General features: G+C 36.9%; 1 protein-coding gene across 4 annotated transcripts in view; it reads right to left on the reverse strand.

The window, feature by feature from the left end:
• Positions 1-26,267, reverse strand: part of robo1 (roundabout, axon guidance receptor, homolog 1 (Drosophila)) — a 202,324-nt gene that overhangs the window by 122,288 nt on the left and 53,769 nt on the right. For 3 of the 4 annotated variants that reach the window (XM_017416408.3, XM_017416410.3, XM_025005969.2), the window contains one exon: positions 12,047-12,136. The exons of the other annotated variant lie outside the window; for it this stretch is intronic. In XM_017416408.3, coding sequence (XP_017271897.1) covers positions 12,047-12,136 — 90 coding nt within the window. The remainder of the gene's footprint in view (positions 1-12,046; positions 12,137-26,267) is intronic. 4 annotated transcript variants of the gene reach the window in all.

Here is a 26,267-nt window from a genome sequence, read left to right on the forward strand (position 1 = left end):
GACTCGGAGAGGAAATTTAACCTCTTCCCGCCTGGATCCCACCGAGCAGCGCAGCCTTTCAGTAAAAAGTAGGAATCTTATCTTCGGACATGTTTTATGAACAACTTCCTGCAGTTCCTGAAAACAAACAACTAATTCTACTGACACCCAGAGACAGGACACTGTTTTCACACCGCAGTAGTTCTCTGAAACTTTAGGGTTTTTAGTTTTGTCTTATGAGGTTTTTCAGTCCTTTATTTTATGTATTATTAGACAGTACTTAAACTCTTTTCGTATACTTTGATTGGTAAAAAAAATACTAATAATGTTATTAAATTTTCCAACTATGTTTACGTGCTTTTACTTTTGATGTTAAACTGACAGAATATTGCTTCATAAATTGCTCAGCAGCTTGGGATTTACAGTAATGTTTTATTATAAATACAAAAAGAGCCACAATTGTTACTCATTAGTGCTCTGAAGACATAATTAATTGTCTGGGAAGTTATTGTTAATAAAGTTTTACTTTACTTAGTGTAACATTTATTTATTTATTCCTTTTCAGACTTCAGTGTCTTGAATTTCATTTCACTTTAGTTTTAGTTCAGTAAACATTTGATGCAACAAAAAAAAACAGATTGCAAACTGCAAAAACAGATTTATGATGCAAAATCTTTTTTTTTTTCCTTTTCTTTTTCAGTTATTTCAAATCAAGTGCAGATTAAAACTGCACAGGATGTTGAAACTGTTAGGCAATCAGAAATGCCTTTAAAAAAACAGAAACAAAATAGAAACAGAAGACTTCCACATGGCCTGAATTCAAAGCTTTTGGCTGCCTGCTTCACTGATCATTCGTTAACAAACAGCGCCCTCCAGCGGCCCATGTCTGAACTGACCTCGTAACTGATCTGGTTTAAACAGAAAAAGTTGTTCTCAATGTATCTAACAAAGTATGCTTAACAAAATATACATTTTCCTTTTAATGAGTTAGATAAACAGAAGGGAGAATAATTAATTTGATTTTTTCAAATTTATAGTAAATACATAGCTGAAATAAATACATTTATATTGAGTTAATGTTCAGCACTGATACAGCATCATGTGCTTTCACTCTATAAAGTCCATACGCAGTTAGTTTTTTATTTTATTTTAGTGCACCATGTTTGCATCATGTGATAGTTGTCAACCACAGCCAGAGGTGAAGGCCGAGCAATAATGTTTATGCCTCTGTCTGTGTGTGTTTGTTTAGCAAAATATCTTGTGACTCACTGAACAGATTTTAATGAAACTTTCAGAAAGTAATCATTAGATGCACTTCTACAGCTGATTAACTTTTGAACTCAACCAGATTTAAGATGGCTGCCACAGCTAAGCAAACTTTGCAAGCACAAAACTGGCTATACCCCAGTGAACTTTCTAAATACTGTGCTAACATGTGGTGTGGTAGAAGCTGACAGTCATCCCCATCATATACTTCAAGCTCTAACAGATCATGAAGGATCTGAGAGATATCACAATATCGCATGAGACTGCACATAATATTACTTTCAAGGTTTGACCAAACTGGCCGTAACTCTGTCATTTGTCAATATAAGATGGGTGTTGTGCATTCTATCAGTGAATGCTAAGCATTTGATTTTAACGGCAAAAACTTTGAATGAAATGATTTTTATACAAAACACACTGTTAGTGTCACAATCTGGAAACCAAAACATTGCTCAGTAAAATATGTTTCGTTTGAATAATTCTGAAAAATAAAGCATACTGACACAGAGCTGAGGAAAGCTTCGGTTTCAAATCTGAGCTTTTTTTTTCTCTCGTTCCTCCATCTGCGCATTACATTACAGTTCTGCTCCATCCTCGCTTGGTTCTCGTGTGCCTGATTTTCCTAAAAGCTTTTACAGCTCCGGATCTGTAAAGTGGTTCCTCAGCTCAATACCACAAATTGAATCGTTACATTTCCTTGAGTCAGGAGCAGAGAGCTGTAAGCAATTATCAGCTAAGTTCACTTTTTAGACCAATCAACACAGGAGGGGATGTAGAAGTGCTGATTGCTAAAAAAAAAAAAAAAAAAAAAAAAAAAAATTGTTTTTTTTTAAACAATGTTGCAAAGAATCGAGTGCACAAATGAAACTCCATCTCATTGTTTTCTTTATTACCATTATCAGTAATGAATAGATACAAACAGAATTGGGGAAAAATATGAAAAGAACACTAAAATATTAAACTCTTACTAGCTTTGTTTTAATATTAAAATTTAAAAGACATCCTATTGTAAAAGAAAGATGCTGGTATCTGCTCTGAGCATTATTTATTCAATTTTCCAAGTTTTATTCTTTCATTTTAGCTGTGCACTAGTTATAATCCACCCAAACAGAGAGCTTCCTGTCTTGCTCTTCTCCCCGTAACCTTGATCAGATCAACAAGAACAAGAAAAATGACATCCTGCCAAAGCTGTGATGGCAAAGAAAATGAAGACCTTTTAACACCACAACCAAAATGTTTTTACACGAAGCCCATTCCCAGAATCAAAATGGTACAAAAAGGATGAAAGGAAATGTCTCTCTGGCTGAAAAGTGCTCCAAGTTTTTTTTTCCTCCACATTTTTTTTCCAAGTGAAAGTTGTGTCATATAGCGCATTTGTACTTACTGTGAAAGACCTGGCTACATTTTTGGGCATGCCTCAGTGTGTGGTGATTCTGGTGAAGATTATTATACAGTGGTTTGCACCGGTGAGACTTCTGTGAGGCAGTGAGGCGATGGGCCCTGTGTGGACCGCCGTGGTCCTCAGGGACTACAAGCATGACCAGAACTGCAAACACCACCACCAGCAAACAGAAAGTCTGCATGGTGATGTGCTTGCAAAACACAAAACCAGAACGTTGCCAGTGTCCATATGAAAAGAAATGTCTGTCAGGCTTCATTGACTGCAAACTGAATTGAAGAAAATGTAAACCAAATTCCACATTTTGCTGCTAATTATTCCTTGAAAAATTAGAAAAACCCGGAAGCTCAATCGAAATATCTTCTTGTAAAGTCTCAGAGTAACAATCTGCGTGCATTCCCACACTTCCTGTAAGTCCTTTCTGCTACCATCGAGAATGGCCAAATACAAACACCCCTGCAAACTTAGCTATCCTTCTAAACCCAGTGGGAATGTTTTCCTCCCACAGTCCAATGGGATCCTAATGAGGGCAACTCTATACACAACATGCATGAAGTTCACTCCCTTCTCTACCTCACCATGCTTTCACTCAATGGAAACAGTGTCTCTCATCTTCCCGGCCTATTTATCTGTGGTAAGTCTCTTTTTAATATTCAAAGGGAGTTTGTGGATGTTCTGTCTTTTCTTATGATGTTTCTGTGCACGGAGAAGGATTGTGGGGGGGTTCCTGTAGACTACATGCTGGGCCTCTTTTCAGATTTACTGGCCTCTTCACAAAACCTCGCCCCCCCCTCGCTCAGCATAGAGGTGATGGGGTGACAGCCAGGCTGGGGTAAGGCAAAGGAGCCCACATTCTCTTTTTTCCCTGGCTAAGACAATTTCATGGCTTTCATTTCCAATCTCACCGAGCAGCATGGCATGAAACAAAACATTTCCACTTAAAAAAGATGCTGCCTACTCAGAGGAAAACACAATTCTCTTCCCCAGTAGACAGAGAAGATTTCTATATGCTACCCCCCCTCCCCCCAGAATGTACTGTGGGGTAAGCATAAACAAAAACTTCCTAAAGTTGGAGTTTGGGTCACCTTGGATTGAGAAAGTCACAGATGCTGCATGTTGGTATTCCCTTCAGAAGGATGGCACTTTAGCAGGATGTTTTCTATTTGCCTCACATTCTCTACAGCCTTTTATCATTCATGTCCTGTCCTTCACAAGAACTCCCATGAATTATTCATTGTGTTACTTTTCTTTTTAAAAGACATTTTAAATTTACAGTTTTTGTAAGTTAGAAACTAATACCACAACTCCAAAGTGTTTTGAGGGATAATTGTTTAATTGCTGGAGGGTTACTTCATCCTGATATTAATTTAAAGGGGTGTGATTTCATTTGACAAGAAACAGGAATGCACTTAGGGATTGTTTTATTCTCAAAAACAAACTTTTGATTGTATGACATTAATTTCGTATGAACAGTTTTATTCTATCCTCTACTTCTAGATTGTTTTGGGGTCATAAAGAAGCAAATGCTTAAAATGTGTAAAACATTTAACAGATATCAAAGCTAAACTAACATTTTTTTACAACAAAAACAATATTGAACTTTTTTTTCTTTATAATTTACAAAAGGAACTAATTGTTTCAAGACTAAAATGTGTAAACTGAATCGTCAGGACATATCACATGAACTAATCCTTTATTGTTACATTGGCTACAAAAATAATCCCTGTGATAGGAGAATTCAGAACAAAATTCAGGTACAATAGAAGATGGGAAGCAGGGGACACAGAAAGAATGAAAATATGAAGCAAGTCAAGAATGGGTGTAAAGAGAGGAGAGTTTACCTCAGAAAGATTATATTGATTTTTCTGTGTCTCAGCTAAAAATGAGGCAGCAGAGGATTCTAGTTGTTGAAGCTCTGAGTTCAAACTACAAAAAGCTAAAAACCGTCAGAAGCAATCTACTCTGTCCGCGCTCAGCTGACTTAGTGTAAAGTTTCCTCTAAAGAAACATTAATCACATCAGTGCAACTATGATAAGGTTATAAATAAATAAATAATAGACACATCAACAGCAGTCAGATATCAATCCTAAACGTAACAACTGACAAAACACTGAGTTAAATTTAATAATTAATACCTTAGGAGTTAAATAACCTCCCATCTTTAGACCTTGACACATCTCAGTAAGCACAAAGTGCAGTTTTGTCATATTTTTGGAACACCTATGACAGAAATCTCAGAAACTGTCAGGGTGTTTGACAGCGCCTGTCCACTACAGACAATTACTCTGGTCCTTCAGCTGTATGAGAGCCAAAGGATGTATCACTCCAGGATTCATCCAAAAAAATGTTACAGAAGAAAAACCCAAGACACAACACAAAAGCCTTTTAAATTCAGAACTGTATTAAAATGGTTTTGTCACGATTCTATTGATAGTTTGCCAGAGAGTAGAAACAGGCAACACAAAGCACATTAGATACGAAACTAAAAAGTACAAAGAGAAATGTGAGAACATTCTTCTTCTCCCTATTACTTTTCTGCTCTGCTTTCAGACATCATAGGAAAGAAAATGTGACAGTGAATTCAACAAATCTGTTTCTCTTCAGGGAATGCCCCCCACCCCCAGCCATGCAAGATGCTGATGCAAAAAATTGTAGAGAGAAAAAAAAAAGCTTTGTTAGTGATACTTCAGCAAAGTTTGGTGCACAAAGCAGGATGAGGCAATAAACAGGCTGTTGCTTTTCCGCTTGCCTGCACACACTGAATCCCTTTCCCAGTGTCTTTTAATGGGCCTCACATTAGCATCTGTTTAGCGTCAGCCTCGACATGGCCTGTGGAGGCTGATTAAAATAACCCTCCTCTCACGTAACACGCCGGTTGTAACATCAAAATACAGTCAGATGTTGAATTATTTGCTCCAGCAGACATTCAGGAAGTTAGCGCCAACGTTCTGCTGTCAAAGGAGTGTTCATTAGTTGAGCTTGTTCAGACTATCATGTTAGTAAATGATGAGCCATATGGAAAAATATGAAGTATATTATAATTGCAACAAGCAACAGGAAATATGAGGATAGAAATGCACTTCAGTTCTACATTATTCAGTTTGTCTTAACGCATGGCTGCACTCATATAACATGAAAACAACATTTTTCATTAAGATCAGCTTGTTGAAATGCAAAGGACACACAACGCAATGTTTCATGCTTATTTGGCTTAATTGGTTTTGAGGCTCAGGAGCTTTAGTGAGTGACAGTTGGTCTCAGGGTTGAAGCGCTGAAACTGACTGAGCCAAGGGTTTCTTTTGTCTCTGTTACTGTTGGACTTCAGCCAGTAACACGGCAGCAAGACTCAAGATGTGATCCTGACAACAAGCAGGTTGTGATCAAAACTAAATTTAATAACTGTCTTTTTCTGGTCCCGTTTTTTTATCTACAAAATCATAAATTACAACTACAAAGTAAATTTAAGCTTTAGCTGTTTAGGTTAAATTCTCACAACACACACACACGTGGCCTAATAAGTGACAGCCAAACAACTCAATTAGTGGCCATTAGACATGCAGTCAGAAAAATATAAGGAAAAACAAAAGGCATTTATTACACAAGTTTGTAATCAGAGTAAATGTTCAGGAATTAAACATACAATCATTTTTACAATATAAAATTTATAATTCTTATGAAACTAAAACACTATAGAGTAACAAAAACTATCCCTAGCTGTTCTCTGAGACTATGTTGTGGCTTTCAGCACCATAGTTCTTTAACTAACCTTCTTGTGAACTGCAAGCAGAATATCATCTTTCAGTTTGTGGCCCAGTTGTATATTAAAGTTTTCACTGACTGGTCTCTCTCTAAATATCCTGACAAAAATGTAAAAACCCATCTTTCGCTAGAAGTACTATATTCTCTGTTTCTCAAATAAAACACCTTTTCTTTTTCTTTCCTCTGTGCCATCAGCTGCTAAAACAAATGGGTGCTGTGATGAGTAAAATAAATATGATCGATGGGATATCTGGTGCTGCTGACCTCACACCACGATCCAGAGTTGAGGGAGCAGGTGCTGCTCAGATTTACGGTCCCCCCCCCAACCCACACCTCATGATAGTTCCTTTCTCGCCCACAGACGCTGAGCCCTGCTGAGATGCAGTCACACTGTCGAGCCTCCACAGCCCACTTTCCAGCCCAGAGATTCAGATAAACAAACCTAATGCTGTTTCTGGCTGAACTTTCTATAAAACGTGTCGGAGCATGAATCGTATCATCAGTAATAAAACCACCAATTACTCTACAAATCATCAGACAATCAAGGCTGCTCAGCAGTTATTACAGTAATTTTAACTGGGAGGGTTTGTTATTGAGTGTGGAACAGTTGCTATGTGTTCGCTCATAAAGATGACTAACGGATCTAAAGGCAGCTCTGAGAGTTAACTTCAACATTTTCCTGAGAAATAATACCATAATCAGATTTTAAAAAGTAAAAGGAAGTCCAAAAAGAACAAGGGAGATATATTAACTGTAAAATTACTGCATGTTAGCACTACATAAAATGTACTTAATGTATTTGTATAGTTTCTAATGACACTTTTTAAAAGCACTTCACACTTGTAAGAATAAAAATTTCCACTCTGCATTAATAAGATTGTGACTAAAATGACATATTGTTTGGATTTTACAAAAAAGACATAATTTTTAAACTAAAAACATCTGGGCTATGCAGCCCAGAAAGAATGGAGCTCACAGCAACTCTGCAGTCCAGAATTTCTGCTGCTGCTTCTGTGAGTCCATGGTGAGCTAACAAATGTTAAACAACTGTCACTTTCACTGCTACAACAGCAACACAAAAGAAGTAAGATGCCAGAAGAGATTATGTTTGGAAGCACTTTAACTAGGATTGCAGCAAGTGGCAGAATATTTAATTGAGAAAAAACTGTTGGAAGAAAACTGGTTATTATGCCAACATTCTGAGCAAACTAGACTCAATTACAGCTTATTTCCTTTTACATTTATGTTCCACAAGTTATATATGTTTTTATTACATGTTTCAAGTGGACCAGTTGCAGATGTTACAGTCTGTGTCAATCCAACATGTGGTTCTGTTTCAGAGAAGGTGTTCATCAGTCTGTGGAGAACTTAGAGTTAAGGAAAGACAATTGTGGTTTCATTGTCCACTCTGATGCAAGGACAGTGTCATCTGTAGCATTCTGGAAGGTTTTCCAGGTTTCTTTGCAGCTAACCACTTGATGCAAAGACAAACATATTCTATCATGTGTTGCTTACTGTAGTTTCACACTCCAGTCCAATAGGAGACAACCATGCAATGATTGCTCACTCACGTGAAAATTCACTAAAAGTGCTTTGACATCTGACATGTAAACATCTTAAATTTCTCATTGCAAAACTTGTTTTTACCTAAAAGTTTGTACCAGTTTTAAAACTGACATTTCTTGTTGCATTATAGTATCAATTTTACTGTTCACATTTTTCTGTTCTCCATTCCAGAAGTCAAAAGTCTCCTCCTCTTTTAAAGACGACACAGTCTGTGACCCATTAACATAAAAACCTACTTATTATCCTTTCACTAGGAAATTAAGTGTGTTTGACAGGGTAAGAACAACTGATTATTAGCACTTAGCAAAGCCCCATCCAATTTATCTCTCATTTATCATGAGGACACTCCAAATATGAATCTTAATATTCTAATTTAATTCTCACTACGCAGCATTTGCAATTTTGACCCATGCACACTTGTGCTAACTCCCATCTTACATCTTATCCCTGCTTCAGTGCCTCTTGACCACAATAGTCTACTTACTATTCCAACCAGAATGGCAAATGAACCTATTTCCTTGGGTAGAGCTAAGATAAAGCAGGTCAGGTTAGGGAAATGAAAAGAAATTGGATGGGGAACAAAAACCCTCTACTGTCCTTAGCAGCTCAGAAGCTGTAAGGAAGCTGCATGTAGGGCGCTGGTGAATAGTTATAACTAATTATATCTCTAGTGAATCACTCCTCCAGGCGTGGCCACATATTGTTGTACTGGGAAATGAATCCTCATGCTGCACTGGGGATAATATGTGAGAGTGCAGCTGGATGAATGTGTAGCAATCTTTCTGCTTCCTGAATCATGATTTTTCAGGGCACTAAGACTAAGGAACAGAGCTGAGTAACATGGAAATGGGACACAATGCTGCTGTTGTATCTCTTGAGTATTATAACTCAGGCTGACACGATCAAGGAAATTGGTTTTCAGGGTGGGACTTCAAGGCCAAGTATAAGAACCTTGCAATGATAGCAAAGGATGAAAAGGGAATGGGGCTTTCCATCTTTCTCATGGCAATGCTGTCGGTGCAACAAATCCAGACAGACTTTGATAATTCTACAAAAATATAGTGAAAACAGAGACCCTGTGTATTTCTATAAAGGACCAAAAGTTTGAAGACAAAGAAGAAGTCAATACTGCTTTTAGGGCTTGTTTATACAAAAATGCAGTACATGTCCTTTCTTATTACAAGTTTAGTTATAAGTAAATATTTAGTCTCTTGTTCCCCAATGCAACACCACCTTCTTTCTGAATATACATTTTTATTAATGAGGCCATACAGAAGAAGACTCCAAACAAACCTTTTCCACTTGTAGCACTGGTTCTTTCTAATCATGCAAGCCAGACTTTCTACTGATCTCCAAGTGGGCTTTTAAACTATGCTTAACTTTGTTTTGTGTTCAAGAAAAAAGACTGCAAAGTGTGTGGTGCTTCCAAAATGTTTCATTCTTCTGACATATAATTACAAAGTGGCAAAGCATTTTTAAACTGATTTTATTTTAAGGTTTCTGAGGAGAGACAAAAAAATCCTAATACTTGATAGAAATAGGGAAATATTTCTTGCAGGATTTAAGAAAAACTAAACAAAACAAAAAGCACTTCCACATTCTCAACACAGAATAAATACAGTAAGTTAATTTTTCAGCTTTCTTTTGCATTCAAATATTACATAACTTCTCACCTTCCTCTGGCCTCCACTGTCTTTGTAATTAGTCCAAAAAGTGTGTAAAATTGAATCCATATGACAAATCTGTCCCATTAAACTCATAGTTTTGTGATTGTGTTGTTCCTAAAATATGAGCGGAGGCCAGCCATTATTTAGTCTTGTTTCAATTCTATAAAAAAGAAAATTTAACTCACTTAACAATGATTTAAATGGACTGTTGTAACTTAATCTTGTTTATAGAAAGGAGAAACTTCACAGTTTTAGTTTACAGTGTCAGAATCCATATCAACATTTTGTCTTAAGGCAGTAAAGCGCTACATTAAATAATAAAGACAACTGCAGCAGCCTGAAGGATGCTTCAAATTCATGTTATTTTCCTGGAGTTTCAGGTAAGATTTCTTGAAAAAAACATAAAGCAGACTGAATTACAGTATAGTGTACTATCATTTGTCCATTGCATCTGTCGACCAGCTCATTTCCTCTCAAGTATTTTCGACTTTATTATAGATGTGTAGATAAAAACACGGAACTGGAGGGACTTCAGTTCAGAACATCAGGAAGATTCAAAGCTACAAGTCTAAGTAGGTAATCAAAGTCACATTTATCATGTTATCTTTATCATTTTCACATTTTTTAAGTTTTTAACCACCAAAGTAAGCATGTACATTTTATAATATGTTGAATATGTCAAAAAATCTAATAAATCCTGTCTTTCTTCCTCCATCTCTTCTTTGTTCATCCATCATCCTAGTAAATGGTGTGTTCCTGACATTCAGGGGCAACTGCTTTCAGAGGGGATAAAATGCTGTATTACAGCAGTTTGGACCCCTACATTCTGGAGCCAATCAGGGATGACAGCATGGCAACCTACAGTTCCCTCTCTTTCTTGCCATCATTATTTCCATAACTTGACAAATAGCACAGCTCTCTGAAGTTGCCGTCCTTTGTGATCTGTGACAAACGCAATAGTAGCTGTCAGTGGAAAGGGAGGATATGGGTGCTGATGTGTTCTCTGAAGTAATACTCAGCCTTTCATGTTGAGGCAGAAGAACCAAAGACCTGTCTTCTCTGAGTGTTTCAGCCTGCCAAGAGGCAGCTAGTAAAGTGTAAAGTGCAAGAATCTGAACACGCCTCTCTAATCCACTGCACTCACACAGGTCAGTCTCATTTATTATGAATGAAAACTTCTGTGCAGAGCTCTTTGATATCAGGAAACAATTAAGAGCTGGCGTAAAGTCAGCATGTTGAGGGACCAATGAAAAAAAACACTTTTCATGTTTTGAAAATTTTTGGTTAGCATGTGGTATCTTATAAAATTTACAGCCAATCAAATTCGTCCCAGGTGAATACCATAGATTATTTACCATGTCACTGCTAAAGCTTGGCCATCTTTTTGTCAAAAAGACAATCAGTAAAATTTACTCATTAAAAGAAGCAACTCGTTCACCAAAAGAAAATAAATCACTGGTTATATCCCATTAAAACACTTTAAAGACTCTTTAGGAATAATAACTGAAAAGGAAAAGTTCTTTTCCTCCCACATCAACTCAAACTGGCAGCTGTCAAGAATCTCCTCAAGATCTACCTACTGAGTCACGCTCTTGGAAAATGGAGCCTTTGGCAGCAGCCCACTTTGTCCTATCAGACACAGACTAAGGTATTAGATTGCATTAATCTCATTTCCAATTCAGTGACTGGGCCAGGTCGATTTCCTTCATTTTCATGCACAGACGTGATTAAACAGACAGATTAAAGATGAACTCTTGGGCACTGCCCAGCAGTCAACTGTATGGTTCTGAGGATCAACACAAATAAAGTGAAGCAGAAATGTTATGATTTTCTTCCTAAAGGTCCGACTGAAACCTACAGAGTACATTAAAAACAAGAATTATAATCCCATCTTAGACTTTAAAGTAGCAAGTCCGAGAAAAAACATTTAACTAAATATAAAATGATTGCCACAGTGAAATACTTTTAGTATTAATGTCTCATGAAGTGGGTACTTTTGTTTATGTTATAGAAAATAGTGTTGTATTGCTTAGGTTGCTGTCAAAAGTCCAACACCATAAACATAAATACTGCTTGAAATATGTAAAATAAAATTCAGTCAAGTCAAGTCAAATTTATTTATATAGCACTTTTCAGCAACAAGGCAGTTCTAAGTGCTTTACATCATAAAAACATAATTCAATAAATGAGCAGAAGTAAAATAAACAGGAAAAAACAAGCTAGGAAATTAGGATATAAAAAGCTAAACTAAACTAGGTTGCACATCTGTCTTCTCAGCAAATTATTTACAAAGGCCTTTAGTTATTAAATAGTCATTTAATTATGAAAATAGTGTCAATTGAATTAATTTGAGTACAAACAATTAATGCCAAACATTCAAGTAAAATCAAAGCAAAGCAGCAGCAGTACCTGTGTAGCCTAGTGAGTTGTCATCTTCATGTTCCAAAGTAGGAGCTTGTGTTGCCCCTTCGCTGGCACCATCCTGAGCAACTCCCGTCTCTGTCAACAATAACACCACAGGGACTGAAAAACTGGATGCATTCTGCCCACTATCCACATCCATGGTCCAGACCTCCAGCCCTCTGCATCTTTGACACAGGCAAAAGGCAACCACGCTAAGAAGCACCAGGCTCTGTTTTTGCATACTAAAGCTCTGCTGCCCAAACACCCACATGGCTGGAAAAAGCCAACCATCCAAAATCCTAACACTTGTATAAACCCCAGATTTTGCTCAGAATGGAAAAATTAAAGTTGGTCATTTCAGTTAGATTCAAAAAAGTCCATCAGATTAATGTGTGGATGCAGTCTTCAGTTTGTCTCTGGGCTCAGCATGAGGTTGTCCTGTGTTGGGCCTGTGTGTGAGCGTATGGGTGTTAAACAGAGTCAACTGTCCCATATCAATAGCCATAAGTGGCTGCACCCATGGGCAGGACACAGGAGGGAGGGTCAGAGCACCCTCTGGATGATTGACAATGCCAATCTTTATGCACAGACACACAGCACACACACTACTGATGCAAATGCCATGATGCACCATTAATTGCTAATCAGTTTCTTTTGATTCGTGCTTGTCTTTGTGACTGTGTCGTCTTCAGAGTGACAGGTTGAGTGTGTGGGACAGGCGGCGTGAGGGCGGGACAGTGAGGGGGAGGAGAGAAAAAGAAAGGCCATAAGGGCTTGAGTGTGTATGGCTCATCGAGGACACAGGAGGCCAACTGTGCCCTTATGATGGCTCTGCGTGAAATAAATCAGACTAAGCCATGCCCACTCTTATTGTATTCCACTGACAGGGGGTTAATATGGGCTGGGCGGTAAGGGTGGGGAGATAAGAGGAATCTTAATCATCTAACCCCTTTTGGCTGAGTGAGTGGCAGACTGTCGGAAATATCTGTTTCCTAAATGAGATCTGGCTTCGCTTCAGATAAATAGGAAACAGCCAGACAGAATTGTTCATTGGAGAGTACTTTAGATTGCTAGAGTGTGAAGAGAAAGGTGACCCATCATTTCATCTACCCCTCCCACCATTAGAAAATTGACTGGAACAAAACTATGCTGGCTTTTCATACAAAGTGATGACCTGATCTCACACTTTACAACAGACGCATTAATTAGAGCTAAAACTAAAAACATTTCACATACAATGATTGAGCCCCTGCTTTGCCTGTAGTGCAGCAATTAATATGACATCAAAAGGGCTTCATGCTGAGCAAAACTTATTATCTCTCACTTTTCTGTTTATCCAAAGAGCAGATTCTGACTGACAACACTGCAGGAGAGCACCGACTGAGTTGCACAAAGATAACCATGCAGGTTACTCAGATTCATGCACATGAATGAAAACAATTATGCACACGAGACAAGAATGAGTTTGAAATGAAGTTCTACAGACATCCACAGCAGCTGTGATGCACCGTCTGACACTGATAGCGTGACACCACTTTAATAAATGTTAATAATGTTGTCAGTTTGTTCAGTCAAATTAAACCTTTTAGCTTTAATAGCAATCGTAATGCATACAAAAGACTATATCTAGAAAAACCAAAAGTGCGTTTTACAAAACACTACAATGTAAAACAATAACATTTTGAAAAACACAAATTTTCAAAATGCATTTTGAAATGTTATTTTCTCTTTCTTAAAATTGCTCTGTTCTTAAAATGCTGTCACATTTTTGTGAAATGTTGTTTCAGTATCACATTTCTGTGATATTGAAGTTATTTTCACTGTTTATGTTGTGTTTTCTAAAATGCCCTAAGATTTTTTTGTTCCAATTTACAATAAACCGTTGTCTTTCAAATGTTTTTACTCTTATATGATGTTAAAAGTTGTTTTGAGATTTGTGCCTTTCTATGTTTATTCATTTATTTACTTTTGGTTGGGTTGATTTAACTTATTTTTTTCCTCTTTTTTTTATAAATGTTTGTAGATTTTGTTCAGTGCTCTTGTGTTTGCAACTTTTGGCTTGTAGGTTGGAATAACAATATGCAAGTCTTCTTCTTTCAGCAGAAAGTACTCACCGTCTATAAAACTGAATCAGTATAGCATACAAATAAATAAAATAACAAATAAATATACTAAACATTCTTATTAGAAAAAAACTGTTGACATAGTGGATTGATCTATTTTGGACTCAAGCCTTGTCAGCTGTGCACTATTTGTTTTTATGAGGACTCTTTCTGTCTGATTCCCTGGGTGGTCCACAGTCTGAGGTTCAATTAGAAACCACTTTAGAGTTTCTAAACAGGTGGTGTACCCAGCTGTCCCTGGGGCATCAGCAAAACCAGGACCACAATGTTGTCTCACTTTTCTCTATTAGCCTCAACACTGCACCCAGCACCAGCTTCCCTGCTGGCTAATTAGTGTGGCACATGTGCAGATAACTGACTACTTATTAAGGATACAAAGGCAGGCTTGCCCCCCATTCTTATCCACCAGCCCCCTGAGTCCTCCTTAAAAATGAGGGCATGTCATTTTTTTCTCCATCTGACGCCTTTCTTCACAGTCCGGTTTGCAGGGCGCACTGCAGACCCTTGGCTCTGTCTTCATACTGCCCAATGATTAAATCTGCACTTTAGTCACTGTATAACCTGGGGAGAGAAAGAAAAAACTGACCTATTGTCCATGTGGTTGGAGTTATTAAGTTTGACAAATATAGCAAGCTCTAAACGGATATAAAAGAAGAACACAAACAGGTTAGCTGCTGCTTCACTGTTATCTTTCAGTAGGGAGCAACTTTTTCTGTAGAACAAACTAAATTAATACAGGATAATTAGGTAGGATTGTGTTTCTGTAAATAAAAAAATAAAAAAAATCAGTGACTGGTTTGCTGAGGAGGAAAATGTTTTTTTTTTTGTTTTGTCTGATGTCAAAAAGAAGATATCAACAGCTAACAAAAATTCTAGTCTGGGTGTATAGCAAACCATATTCCACAATTTCACACCTTTTATCTGCAGTTTTCATTCTGAAAAGAGAATATTTAAATGAGTTCTCAGCTCTTGTAAATCAAATGCTTAACACTATGTTAAAAATACCTTTAGTACTTTAAACCTGAATTCAGTTGTGTCCATAAGAATGAGGCAGAGACAAAAGAAGAAAAAATACTAAAAGGTTTTTTTGTAAAACACTGTTTTCAGCAGAAATGAACGACTGGTTCATTGGTTTTCAAAGCACCATTTCACTCATTTACATTTTGAATGCACTCTTTTCTTGGGATGTTTTTTGCCTGACTAATGGAGTTTTAATCAGGCTTTCAGATATATACAGAGGGCACTTACTGCACAAGATTACAAAAACAGTTCAAAGTCAAAACAAAGTAGATGCTTTTTTGTTGTTTGTTTTGTTTGGTTTGTCTGTGACTCTTCAGAGAACAAAAAAACACAAAATCTTAAAGGGATAGTTCATATTTCTTTTGAAGGGGTGTTCTGTAGAGAGGTTACGCACAAGCAGCATCCAAGCTGCAGTAGATAACTCTCTGAATGACCTCAGTTTGGAGAAAAAGGCTTTGGTCTGACCAGACAATCGAGCTAAAGGCTAGTCAGAGCAGGGCCAAGATCAAAACAAATTACTGCCATCCTAAAAAAAACTTCAAACCAAACTAGTTGGGAGTCCAGAATACACAGTCAACTTGATTTCACAAGATTAGGAAAAAGGACTTAACGTGTATGTACAGGTCTGATACAACGCAGAAAATAGCTATACAAATTACAGCAAACACAGCTATTGCCACACATAAAACATTTGTGTGGTTCCAGTGTTCAAAATACTGTATATTTAAAAACATTTAACCTTACAGACCCTTGTTATGCTGCAATACTAATGACTGGAAAACCTTTTCAGTAGTTGTTAAAAATGAATAATGTAGAAAAAAGTGTAAAGATGGGGATTAGATCATCTCCAAGCAACAGTTTAACCTTCCATGCTGCTGTCATATTTTCCCTAAGTATTTAAAATTCCAGCAGTGTTATTAACTGTGACGAACTGCAATATTTTAAACTCAAGCAGTCCTCAAAGGTGAAATGAAATGGAAAAGCAAATCTTCCAAATAGCTACTATCAACCGATTTTTAAAAGATATATATTTTCCACAAAAGCCTCTAAAGTCTTTTTTCAGTCTGTTTCACTGTTCCAGCTGGGGAGAACATCAATATGGTGACAAACAAACGTCTATTCTGATCCAACATATCTGTTTGTGACTGAATAGACGCTGTTGACGGTTCCCTCGCAGTTTAAAGTATTTTATCTCTCCTCAAACACTATTTGACTGGATACAAAACCAACAGTAAATACAGGTACATCAATCCTCAAAGCTGGAATGTGACTCATCTCTGACTGGTTGATTGGTTTCTGTGGCTAAACAGAGAGAGCGAATGTCAAGGAAAAAATATGTTTTTTTTTTAATTTGCATGCTGATAGATTTGCTCGAAGGGGATCAGCAGCCAACCGCAAAAAGCAAAACAGTGAGACAGCTCCAGGACAAATTGTGCTGATTGGATATGAGGGTGCTAAATATTGGATGGTTGCTAGAGCAAACTCATGTGCAACTTCTCAGTGCCAACCAAAATCAAAGACAGTTAGCAGACCACATTCTAACAGCTGCTTTCAGTGCAGTTTTATCCCCCATTGGAAGACTTTTGTAAAACTTTCCAAGGATATCTTATGCCCGTACCTTCTCATGATGTAATCCATATTGTTATGCCCACTTGAAACTTTGATTCTTATGTTTCTTTAACAACACTGACTTTAAACAACTTTAAGGCCTGCAAAGAGTCTGAACTTGCTCTGATAGAGGAGTTGAAACACGCCAAGTCGTCCAAAGCCCAGAAGATTTAAGTTCTTTCTGGTAACAAGAGACAAACTGAAGAATGAGGTAACAAGAGAGAAATAGTTAAAAAACGACTTTGGTTGAGAAACAAAAGTTATGTTGAGGATTTAAGGTGCTTTTCTCAAACTGAATAGCGTTTAAATGGATCTGCATGCACAACATCAAAACCATCAGAGCCAATAGGATGATGACTTTCTGTCACTTTTTCTCACCATGAAATCTGCTTATTGCAACTGCTTCACTCATTGTCATATTTTTGCTTGTGTGAGCTATTGACTAATGATAATTGATTTTGTGTGGCATATAAAAAAACCCCATTAAAAATGAAAAAAAAAATCAATTTTAATCTAAGGAAAACAGACAAAAAAAGGACGGAAACTGCAATCTTTTTGAGAAACTGAAGGCTTATGACCATGGCAAACTAATGGAGAGGGCAGTGGAGCAGATAATTCAAACGCTATTTCAATGTTCTAGAAAATTAATAGCAAATTCCTTTCTTGCTGTATTTTTATGTATTTAATCAGGCACATGTGCTTCCAATACAGACACATAAAAACTAAGGGAATGACAGACTCTTTAAATTGAATTCACAAAGTTCTCCTCTCAGACAAAATGAACAAGAACCTGACCCCTTTGTGAATAACATTCTGAAAATACTCTTTTGACAAATTCTGACTTTCCAAATTCAAGGGAATATAAATATATATATGTATATACTTAAATAAAATAACTCAAAAGTGTCTCCACCATTTGACATTGTGATCTCAAGACTCTCAAATACAATAATTTTGGTTACAGTGCAAGTTTTCTTTAACAAAGATGTGAAACTTGATAGCTGTTTATCTTTTCCAGTTCACCTGTACCTTCAGTGCTCAGTACATGCCTCTAAGCCGTCTGTGGGTCTAATGAGGGGCCAGGGGCATGCTGTGACTTTTAATTAAAAAGCCACAAAGATGAAAAGATCCAGAGTTGATATTAGAAGCTCCTCAGTTTTTGATGTTACAACAGAGAGCTTTCAGTTCATACTATGCACACCTGTTAATCTATTTTTTCTCACAAGCCATGTTTTAATCAAAACAAATGAGAAAAGAACAAATGCATCATGATTGCCACTCTAAATAGGTTCACTGGTATGCAAGAATTTACTTTAAATTTAGTGCAAACGGCTTCTTTTGTAGATACCACATACTCTGAATTGTTAGGTATCATATATCCTACACATAATAGCTCAGTAATCATTTCAAGGTAATGACTTTGTTCATTTTTTTCTGTAATTGCTCATGTTGCAGTTCAGTCACCATCTGATCTGAAGTTAAGCAAACAAGTGCTATCTCCCATTTGCAGCCTCGTACCGCCATCTCTGTCTGCACAAACACTCATTCCACCGCGGATTGGTGCTTGTCAGGGAGAAACATTTATGCTAATTTACTGGAGCACACACAAACCATTCACAGTCCAATGAGAGAGTGCAGATAAACCAACTTATGCTCTCAATATGCTGAGTTCTGATTAGAAGAGCTGAAAATAAGACCCTGAGAAGATGTGCGGTTGGAGCACAGCAGGCACGCAGCCAGTTTTTCAGCATCTTTCTGTAGGTGCTATGATCAGATAAATACTGGCACCCCAGGTAGCAAGTTGAGGATTTCAGTTGTTTTTGCCAACAGATATGCAAAACAGTTGGTGCGACCACAAAGAGAAGATGATGTGAGTCTGCAAATCAACATGAAAGCTCCTGTTCTTTTTTGTTGTTTCATGTTACAGATACGGAGGTAAAGATGAAATGTCAGCAAGCAAAAATAGGTGTGGCGTGCGTTCGATTTTGCTTTATATCACACTGGATAATTATTTGCTGCGTCAAACAATCCTGCAGACTTGTGATGTAGTTTTTGTCCAAAAAAACAAGGGATCACTGTTTCAAACAGCCAATAACTCACTGGAAAGGAATCTAGGAGAAGCAGTTGTTAAGCCAACTGAGATTAAACCCATTCGTGGTCTCGACTGAGCGCCTTTGGCTCTCACAGCATAGTTGGGTTGTGCAAAAAAAGAGAGACAAATGATGTGTTAAAATGCCTAGCTATAAAATTCATTATGTTGTCAAGTGCAAAAGAGTTTGAAATGAAAAAAAGATGCAAACTGTATCACCTACAGCTAGTTTCAAGTAAAAATAGTTAGGAACACAGGCTGGGAAAAGATTTATTATGTCATAACACACAGTCAGCTTTGTCTGGCAGGCTAAGCTGTACATATTTTTTTTGTGAAAAATAAAGAAACCGTTCAATTTTTTAAAAAAGTGTAAATCATCAACTAAATTCCCTTTCAAATAAAGTAAAGCATTTGAATTGTGTAATGTATAGTTATGACCTCAAATTTACCTTTAAAACAACATCCTGCTTTACCATTCATCAATTCATCTGTCACCTCGTTAAATCAAAGCTTGTCTCCACCTGACATGCTGCCACGGCGTGTTCTGATGAAGACATAATTACAGGCTATAAAATAATTCATAATATTTTATTAGGCATTTGCAATAAATCATTTCAACAGAAAACAATATCAGGGAGATTTACACCACTGAGATTCAAGCATATGCAATATCTGTTTAACTTTCTGCTATATATGTTTCAAAATATAATCATCATCAGTGCAAGAGAAATCTATTCAGATTGACAAAAATTGGCTTATTTCATGTGAATACATAAAAAAGGATGGACACCAGCTGTGATATTCAAAGTTATTTGTCAGAAGATTACATGAAGCGAGACCACATATGGGATTATATGAGCTCTTGTTGGTTCACCAGGGAATCCATAAATAATGTGTCACTGTAACAATTATTTAAATCACAACTTTGATAGTATTTGAGAGCAGTCTTAATAATCTGCATTGGGAAATAAACATTTTTTCTGTTGACTTAACCCTTTTGTTGTAATGGTAAAAACTAACATTAATAATGCAATATTTTTTATAGTATAAATAAACCCCTCAAGGGACATCTCAGACCGGGTTTCTGATAGTTTTGCTGGCTGGAAAGAAGTGGTGTCACATGACACATGGGAATGCTGAGGCACCAGAGGGCCAGAGACTGTGAGAAGCAGATCGTAAATCCAGAAAAAGGCGAGAAATGCAACAAAGGACAGAGTGCAGCTCTCCACACCTCCTGTCAACGCACAGTACAGCCTTCCCTTATGTCTGTTCTTCAACATGCAAAATCAGCTAAATTTATTAGCAGCAGGTGACTTTTTGGATTGTTGTACAACAGCCAGGGTTTTTCATTTCCATCTGTTTGTATTATATGTATACTTGTTAAAATATTGTAGCAGTTTTTATTTAAAAAGAGTTAAGAATGTAAAAAAGTGATTGCATATAACACAACACTTAATTAAATTTTGTCCATTGCCACTTTTGATTAAATTTTGCCCATTACTACACATTAAAAGTGCTGTAAATCATGTAAAAAAGCAACAACATTGCAGATGAGAGAGTTCAAGAGGGCTACAGAGAGAGAACACTTTCCAAAGTGTCAGACATTTGGTGGTAATATGACCAACAGTGCCTTCATGTGGTCTAAGACAGTTTCTGATCTTTTTTATTTTTATCTCATTGAACTCTAACTTTGTATCTCTGTAGCAGCCAGCACAAATTAACTGAGCATAGACATCAATGAACTCAATGAAAAAACAATCAGCGAATATTCCCAAAACAAAAGGAGAAAATTACTTATTTAGAATAAGAATAAAATAAAGAAAAACAAGAATCAGAATACCAATACCAATTTTCTTACTCCAGATTTTTCATTATCCAGATTGTTTTATTTTTTGATTTTAAGCTAAACCTTGATTATTGCATCCCCTCTGAGTCTAAAAGTGGAGGCTAATTTCTTATTGTTAGGCTGCAATGTAATATTTTGCTTCTTTGCCTTACTAGGTTCAGCAGTGGTGTTACAGCAAGACATCAGTATTTCATGTTACCACTTCTCAAGATTTAAAAGAAATGTGATGAGTGCAACACAAACACAGGCGATAAAACATCTTACATAGATTCTTTCACACTTATATAAAACACATAAAGGTTGTAAAGTTTAAAATAATAGGTGTCCCGAAGTCCAGCTTGTCATAAATCTTTGAATCTATATATTTTTTTTATGTTTACTTTATTCCTGAGAAAATCTCCTGCCTCTGTCATGGAAGCAAACATAGTTTGAATGTCTTCGAGCCAATGCAAAAGTAAAGACAAGTAAGGAATGAATTTCCATTATCTCTGTGCTGATACTGATAAAAAGAGCAGAAAGTTGTCATGGAGAAATGATGTATGTAATTGTTGTCTCAGCTATGTGGAGATGCTGATTCACAGGCTCTCTCAATGGACAACCAGCTGCTGACACAGCTGGACTGTGTTCACAATGATGTGTGACTGCCTCCATGTGACTGCCTCCATGGCAGCTATTTAGACCAAGAATAGAAATAGATATTGAGCTATTATTTGAAAACATTCTTTGGGACACATTGGAAAACTTCAACTCTATAAAGGTTGAAGTTCAGAGGTGACATATAGGAAGAATGTTGCTGCTGCTAACTGACCGCTGATTAAAACAACCATTTCTGCAAGCACAGCTCATAAACTTCCACTTCTACAAGGTTCTTTATCCTTCTGGTTAACAATATTAGTATGGTATAACAACATAATGACTTCATCACAAAGTTGTTCTGGTCTCTGAAGGTGTCAGGCCTCTCCTGTAATTACCACTTCATCAGCAAAGTGAGAACTGCTCCAGATTTTTTTTTGTGTGTGTGAGATGGTAAGCAGCTTGCACTAGTTTTCCTGTGGCTGGATGGTAAGTTTTGCTGCTGTCAGCATTACTGACAGACTGACAGGAAAATCTTATCAGAGAAAATGATAATAAAATTGGTGACAAAATGTTGTGTCTTTGCTGTAAAATGATGTCTGCATACAGGACATTCTGCTCTTAAATTCTTTCACATGGAGATAGAACTGAGCACCCCTCAAAAGAAAAAAACAAATAACTTAAAGGCTTAAACCCACATGTGGGGCAGGCACGTACATGTGCAAACATTTGTCAATAAAATTGCTGAAGCACAAAAATGGTGAGTAAAATCATCAAGCAGAGGTACCACTTTATTTTTACCCTCCCAAGACCTGGTTCAGTACTTACTGACCTTTAACCTTGCATTTCCTCAGAATCCCAGGTTCTTTTTACTTTCACTTCAACTCACACCTGTCAGGATCTCATATTTATGGACCATGCTTGATCTCAAGGTCCACCTGCTTTTTCCACTTCTGTCCGCTAAAAAAAAAAGTTGCAAATCTTCCCATAACTGAAGGCACCCAGGTCTGTTTTCTTTCTAGCAAATTTCAGAGTCTTCTTCTCTTGAAATGATTAAAAGAAAGAATGGTGACTTGCTCTGCAGGAATGCTCAGTGTGCCACGCATAAACACAAAACAGCCGTCGTGCATTAGTAGATCCTGCAATGTGCTAAAGTAAATAAACATAACCCACGGTATACTGTAGTCTTTTTTCCAGCTATATTTGAAGGAACACCAGGGAGATGAATAATCAGTTGTTACTTAAACCGATGCACCCTGTAATTACTTCTAACCTCTTCCCTTACAACACTAGTTGACCTTCCTTTAGTCATATTCCTGACCTTGTGTGAGATGCGCAGTAATTGCGATCCTCAGCTAATTAAAAAATAAGGAAACCTCCAGGAGACTTTTAAAGAGAAAGAAATGTGTAAGGTGTGACACAAGGAAAGAAAAATGGGTCCCTCCCCTCCTTAATGCGTCTAACATTTAATCTATAAAAGGCTAAATGAGAACAGTGACTTTTGCTTATTTAATTAGGATTTTTAATATTGAATTTGGAAAAGTAAGACATAGAAGAAAATGTCTTGAAAATGGAAAAAAGATTTGGCCTTTTTATTATTATTATTTCATGCATTCCTTACACACCATGAGGTATCTATAATAAATGTTCAGCATGCTTGCAATCATCCGCTGGTTTGGACGGTGTTTCTGATGACTCTGTGTCTGTGGCTAAGACTGTCTGGGCTCCATCTGGCCTCTGACCCAAAACACATGATCCTTATTAGCACTCATTCCTCCCTTAAACCACCATGCCACTGTTGCCATCTATTAGAAACAAAAGTTCCTATTCTAATGCTACTCCAGCTAAAAATCTGTTTTCTCTAGATTAAACCAAAATAAATATCTCATCAGTAGTGCTGATGTACTAGAAAGTGTCAGTAGGCTCAGTAATGAAACTGTAAATATATATATATATATATATATATATATATATATATATATATATATATATTTACTTATTACTTATTGCTGCTAAAACCTTTGAATTTTGGGAAGCAGTGAGTTATTTTCGTATGGAATCCCCGGAGCAAATCAACAGTAAATCCTATAATCTACCTCATCCATCACAAGAATAAGGCTAGTCGAAATGAAAACCGAAACTTCAGCACAAAGATATTCTGGAGACTTCCACATAAAAGTTGAGTTAATCTTCTTCTTATGCATGAATACTGTAATTACACTGAATCAATTATGATGTAATTTTTAGGAGGGTCAGTTCATCTGCTTGAAACATGACCACTAACCCACTCTTAAAGAGATTCTCTTGACTAAAAATAGTTGTAAAACTGAAGTAGACAAGTTGGTAAAACCGAAAATGCTTTGTAAAAGTACAGATCTAAAAAAAAATGAGTCAAAAATGATATGTCAATAATGGCTTTTAACAAATATTCAATAATAAGACTGTCTCATATGCACACTTACAGATACATTATACATTAAAAGAAGTAATTTTGTGTGTGTTTATCCCTAATATGGTTTATGCACTGACCAGTGTGTGTAGGAAATTGATAGAGACAGAAAGAGAAAAAAAGAAAACCAAACACCTTGGCATTTTAAGAAGGCAATCTTTAGGCATATTCTTGCTGTTAAATGTAACCTTTCATTATTTGTAAAAAGTTGTGATTATATTATGCAAATTTATGAGCTATGAGAACAAACACTTTTCTGTTTGACAGTCAGATTGTTATAGTATTTCTGAAGAGTACAACATATAGAACTTGATGTTTCGTCTGACTCTTTAAGCCAGCCATAAGGAGACAATTATCTGACAAGTAATAAACTTATGGGGCCAAATGCAAGAAACAGTGGTGCAAGCAGTTGTGGTAATATTTACGTTTGAAGAAGAGCTTAATTCAATAAAATGAGGCTTAGTGTGGTCTGAGTAGACATGGATGTGTGGAAACAGAGACATTTGTGTCATTGGGTGGGTCCAACTCAGGATTGTGGGAGCTAACCAGTGACAGCAGACTGGGCTTATTTGGGGACAGGGAGTGTACAGACACAAGTTGAAACATAAAAACATTTCTCAGAACATCGAAGTATTCCCACAGGGTGGCCTTTTCCCAGCTGGACTTTAGTGTTATATATTTCTCTTGTATGTGACACTGATGGACCAGCCCATCCCCATGGTGCATTGCTTTATAGCCCAATTGTAATGCTAACATATAGTCTATTATAACATGGATATGTAAGTTGTGCAAAACAAACTGTGATGCACTGTGATACTTTTTTATTAACATTTTCAGCAGTTTGAACTACAGTAGCACTTTCAGAGGATCAGACTACATGAGCCAGCCTGTGGTCTTCACAAGTATCAATGAATCAGGAACATTCCAGTTTCAGATGAGTTCATTCCATGATTTAGGTGTCTATCTAGCGCAGTTTGCTCTTTATTAAACTCAAAACCCTCCAAGAGATATGCTGGGTCCAGTAAGTGACATCACACATTTTCAACTACTCACAACACCTAATGCTTCTATAGTATAGCACAGGGTCAATAAAAATGATTGACAGGGAAAATATGCAGCAGCTTTTATGCTAATAAGTACTGAGTAAGACTGTTGTTCGTAACCCTTTTATGTTAAGGTCAAATACAGCATTTGGCAGCTATAAAATATTGATATGGAAACCAACCTCAAGCTATCTGTTGTAAATTTTTTGGGGGAAAATTTATATCTAACAGGATGGGTTAATTGTACTACTAGAGGGAATGGGCATATGTAGAGATAAAGGTTTGAGGAAAAGAAAATGCAATAATCTACTAAGCTAATATTCCGGGAAATTAGACATTATTTTAAAGGAAACAGTAACATGTTGGTGGATGTGATTTTTTTTTTAGTTCACATTAATTTAAAAGTATATAGAAAGACTTCATTCAGTTTGTTCTTTTTAGCAGAAAGTGTACTGATGTTATTTAAGGAATTTTGTTAATATCCTAAACATTAAGCATTAAAACTTCAAATGTTATTGAGGTTACCTATCACTTCCCTTGTTTGCTTTTCCAGATCAGTTTTCTACTAAAAACAGCATTAAACAATTTGTGTTAACTGCATTATCCTTTTATTATTTAAAGAAACAGATATTCTGTTGCCAATAATCATTATAAATAGGAACTAGTTCACAGTTCATTAAATATACTACTGATTTGTACTGTTTACAACAGTCTAAAGAGAAGCACTGACTCGGACCATTGTTGCATTTGAAGGATTTTGCAATCATATCTTGAAAGTAGCTAAATATAGTCCTAAACTTGTGGTGACATTGCAATCTAAAACTGTAAGCCGCATCACCTTTCATGCTACCCTGAGAGCAGCTTGTGTCTCCTTGGGAAAGCAAGTGACTTACTCTTAGGTACCCTAGTGCTTTTCCTATCTCATTCCAGTCATTTAATCTTGGAACAGTATCAAGATAGTGATCTCCCTTTAACCTCTATAGAAGGGACATAGGCACAAAAAGGACATAGTCCCGCCCCCACCCTCACCCTCCACTTCATCACTCAGCTCCAAGCAGTGGTGGCATGCCAAACAATCCCATTAGCCAGCAGCCAAAAGCCTGAGTGAGGACAGCAGCAATGTCCTGAAACAACCGCAGCTCTACACTTATTTGAACATCCACTCTCCTCCCATCATGCATGCACTCGTGTGTCAGCATATGTAATGAACTGAGAGCTGCACTAAGCTTTTACACTGAGGAAATGAACAGCCCCATCACCCATCTAAGTAGCTATTTACAACCCCGATCTGATCAATTGATGACCATGAATGAGACCCAGAAAAACACATGAATTTGAGAGATGCTGCGAGAAAGATGAGTGCTGGGAGCATAATAATAAAGCAAATGCAACTCACAGCAAATCCAAAAAACAGAGATGTACTTTTACAGCCACACATATTGATACCTTTTGAAACTGGCAACACAAGCCAAGGTT

This window comes from Kryptolebias marmoratus, linkage group LG2, assembly GCF_001649575.2.
Source record: "Kryptolebias marmoratus isolate JLee-2015 linkage group LG2, ASM164957v2, whole genome shotgun sequence".
NCBI classification, from domain to species: Eukaryota; Metazoa; Chordata; class Actinopteri; order Cyprinodontiformes; family Rivulidae; genus Kryptolebias; species Kryptolebias marmoratus.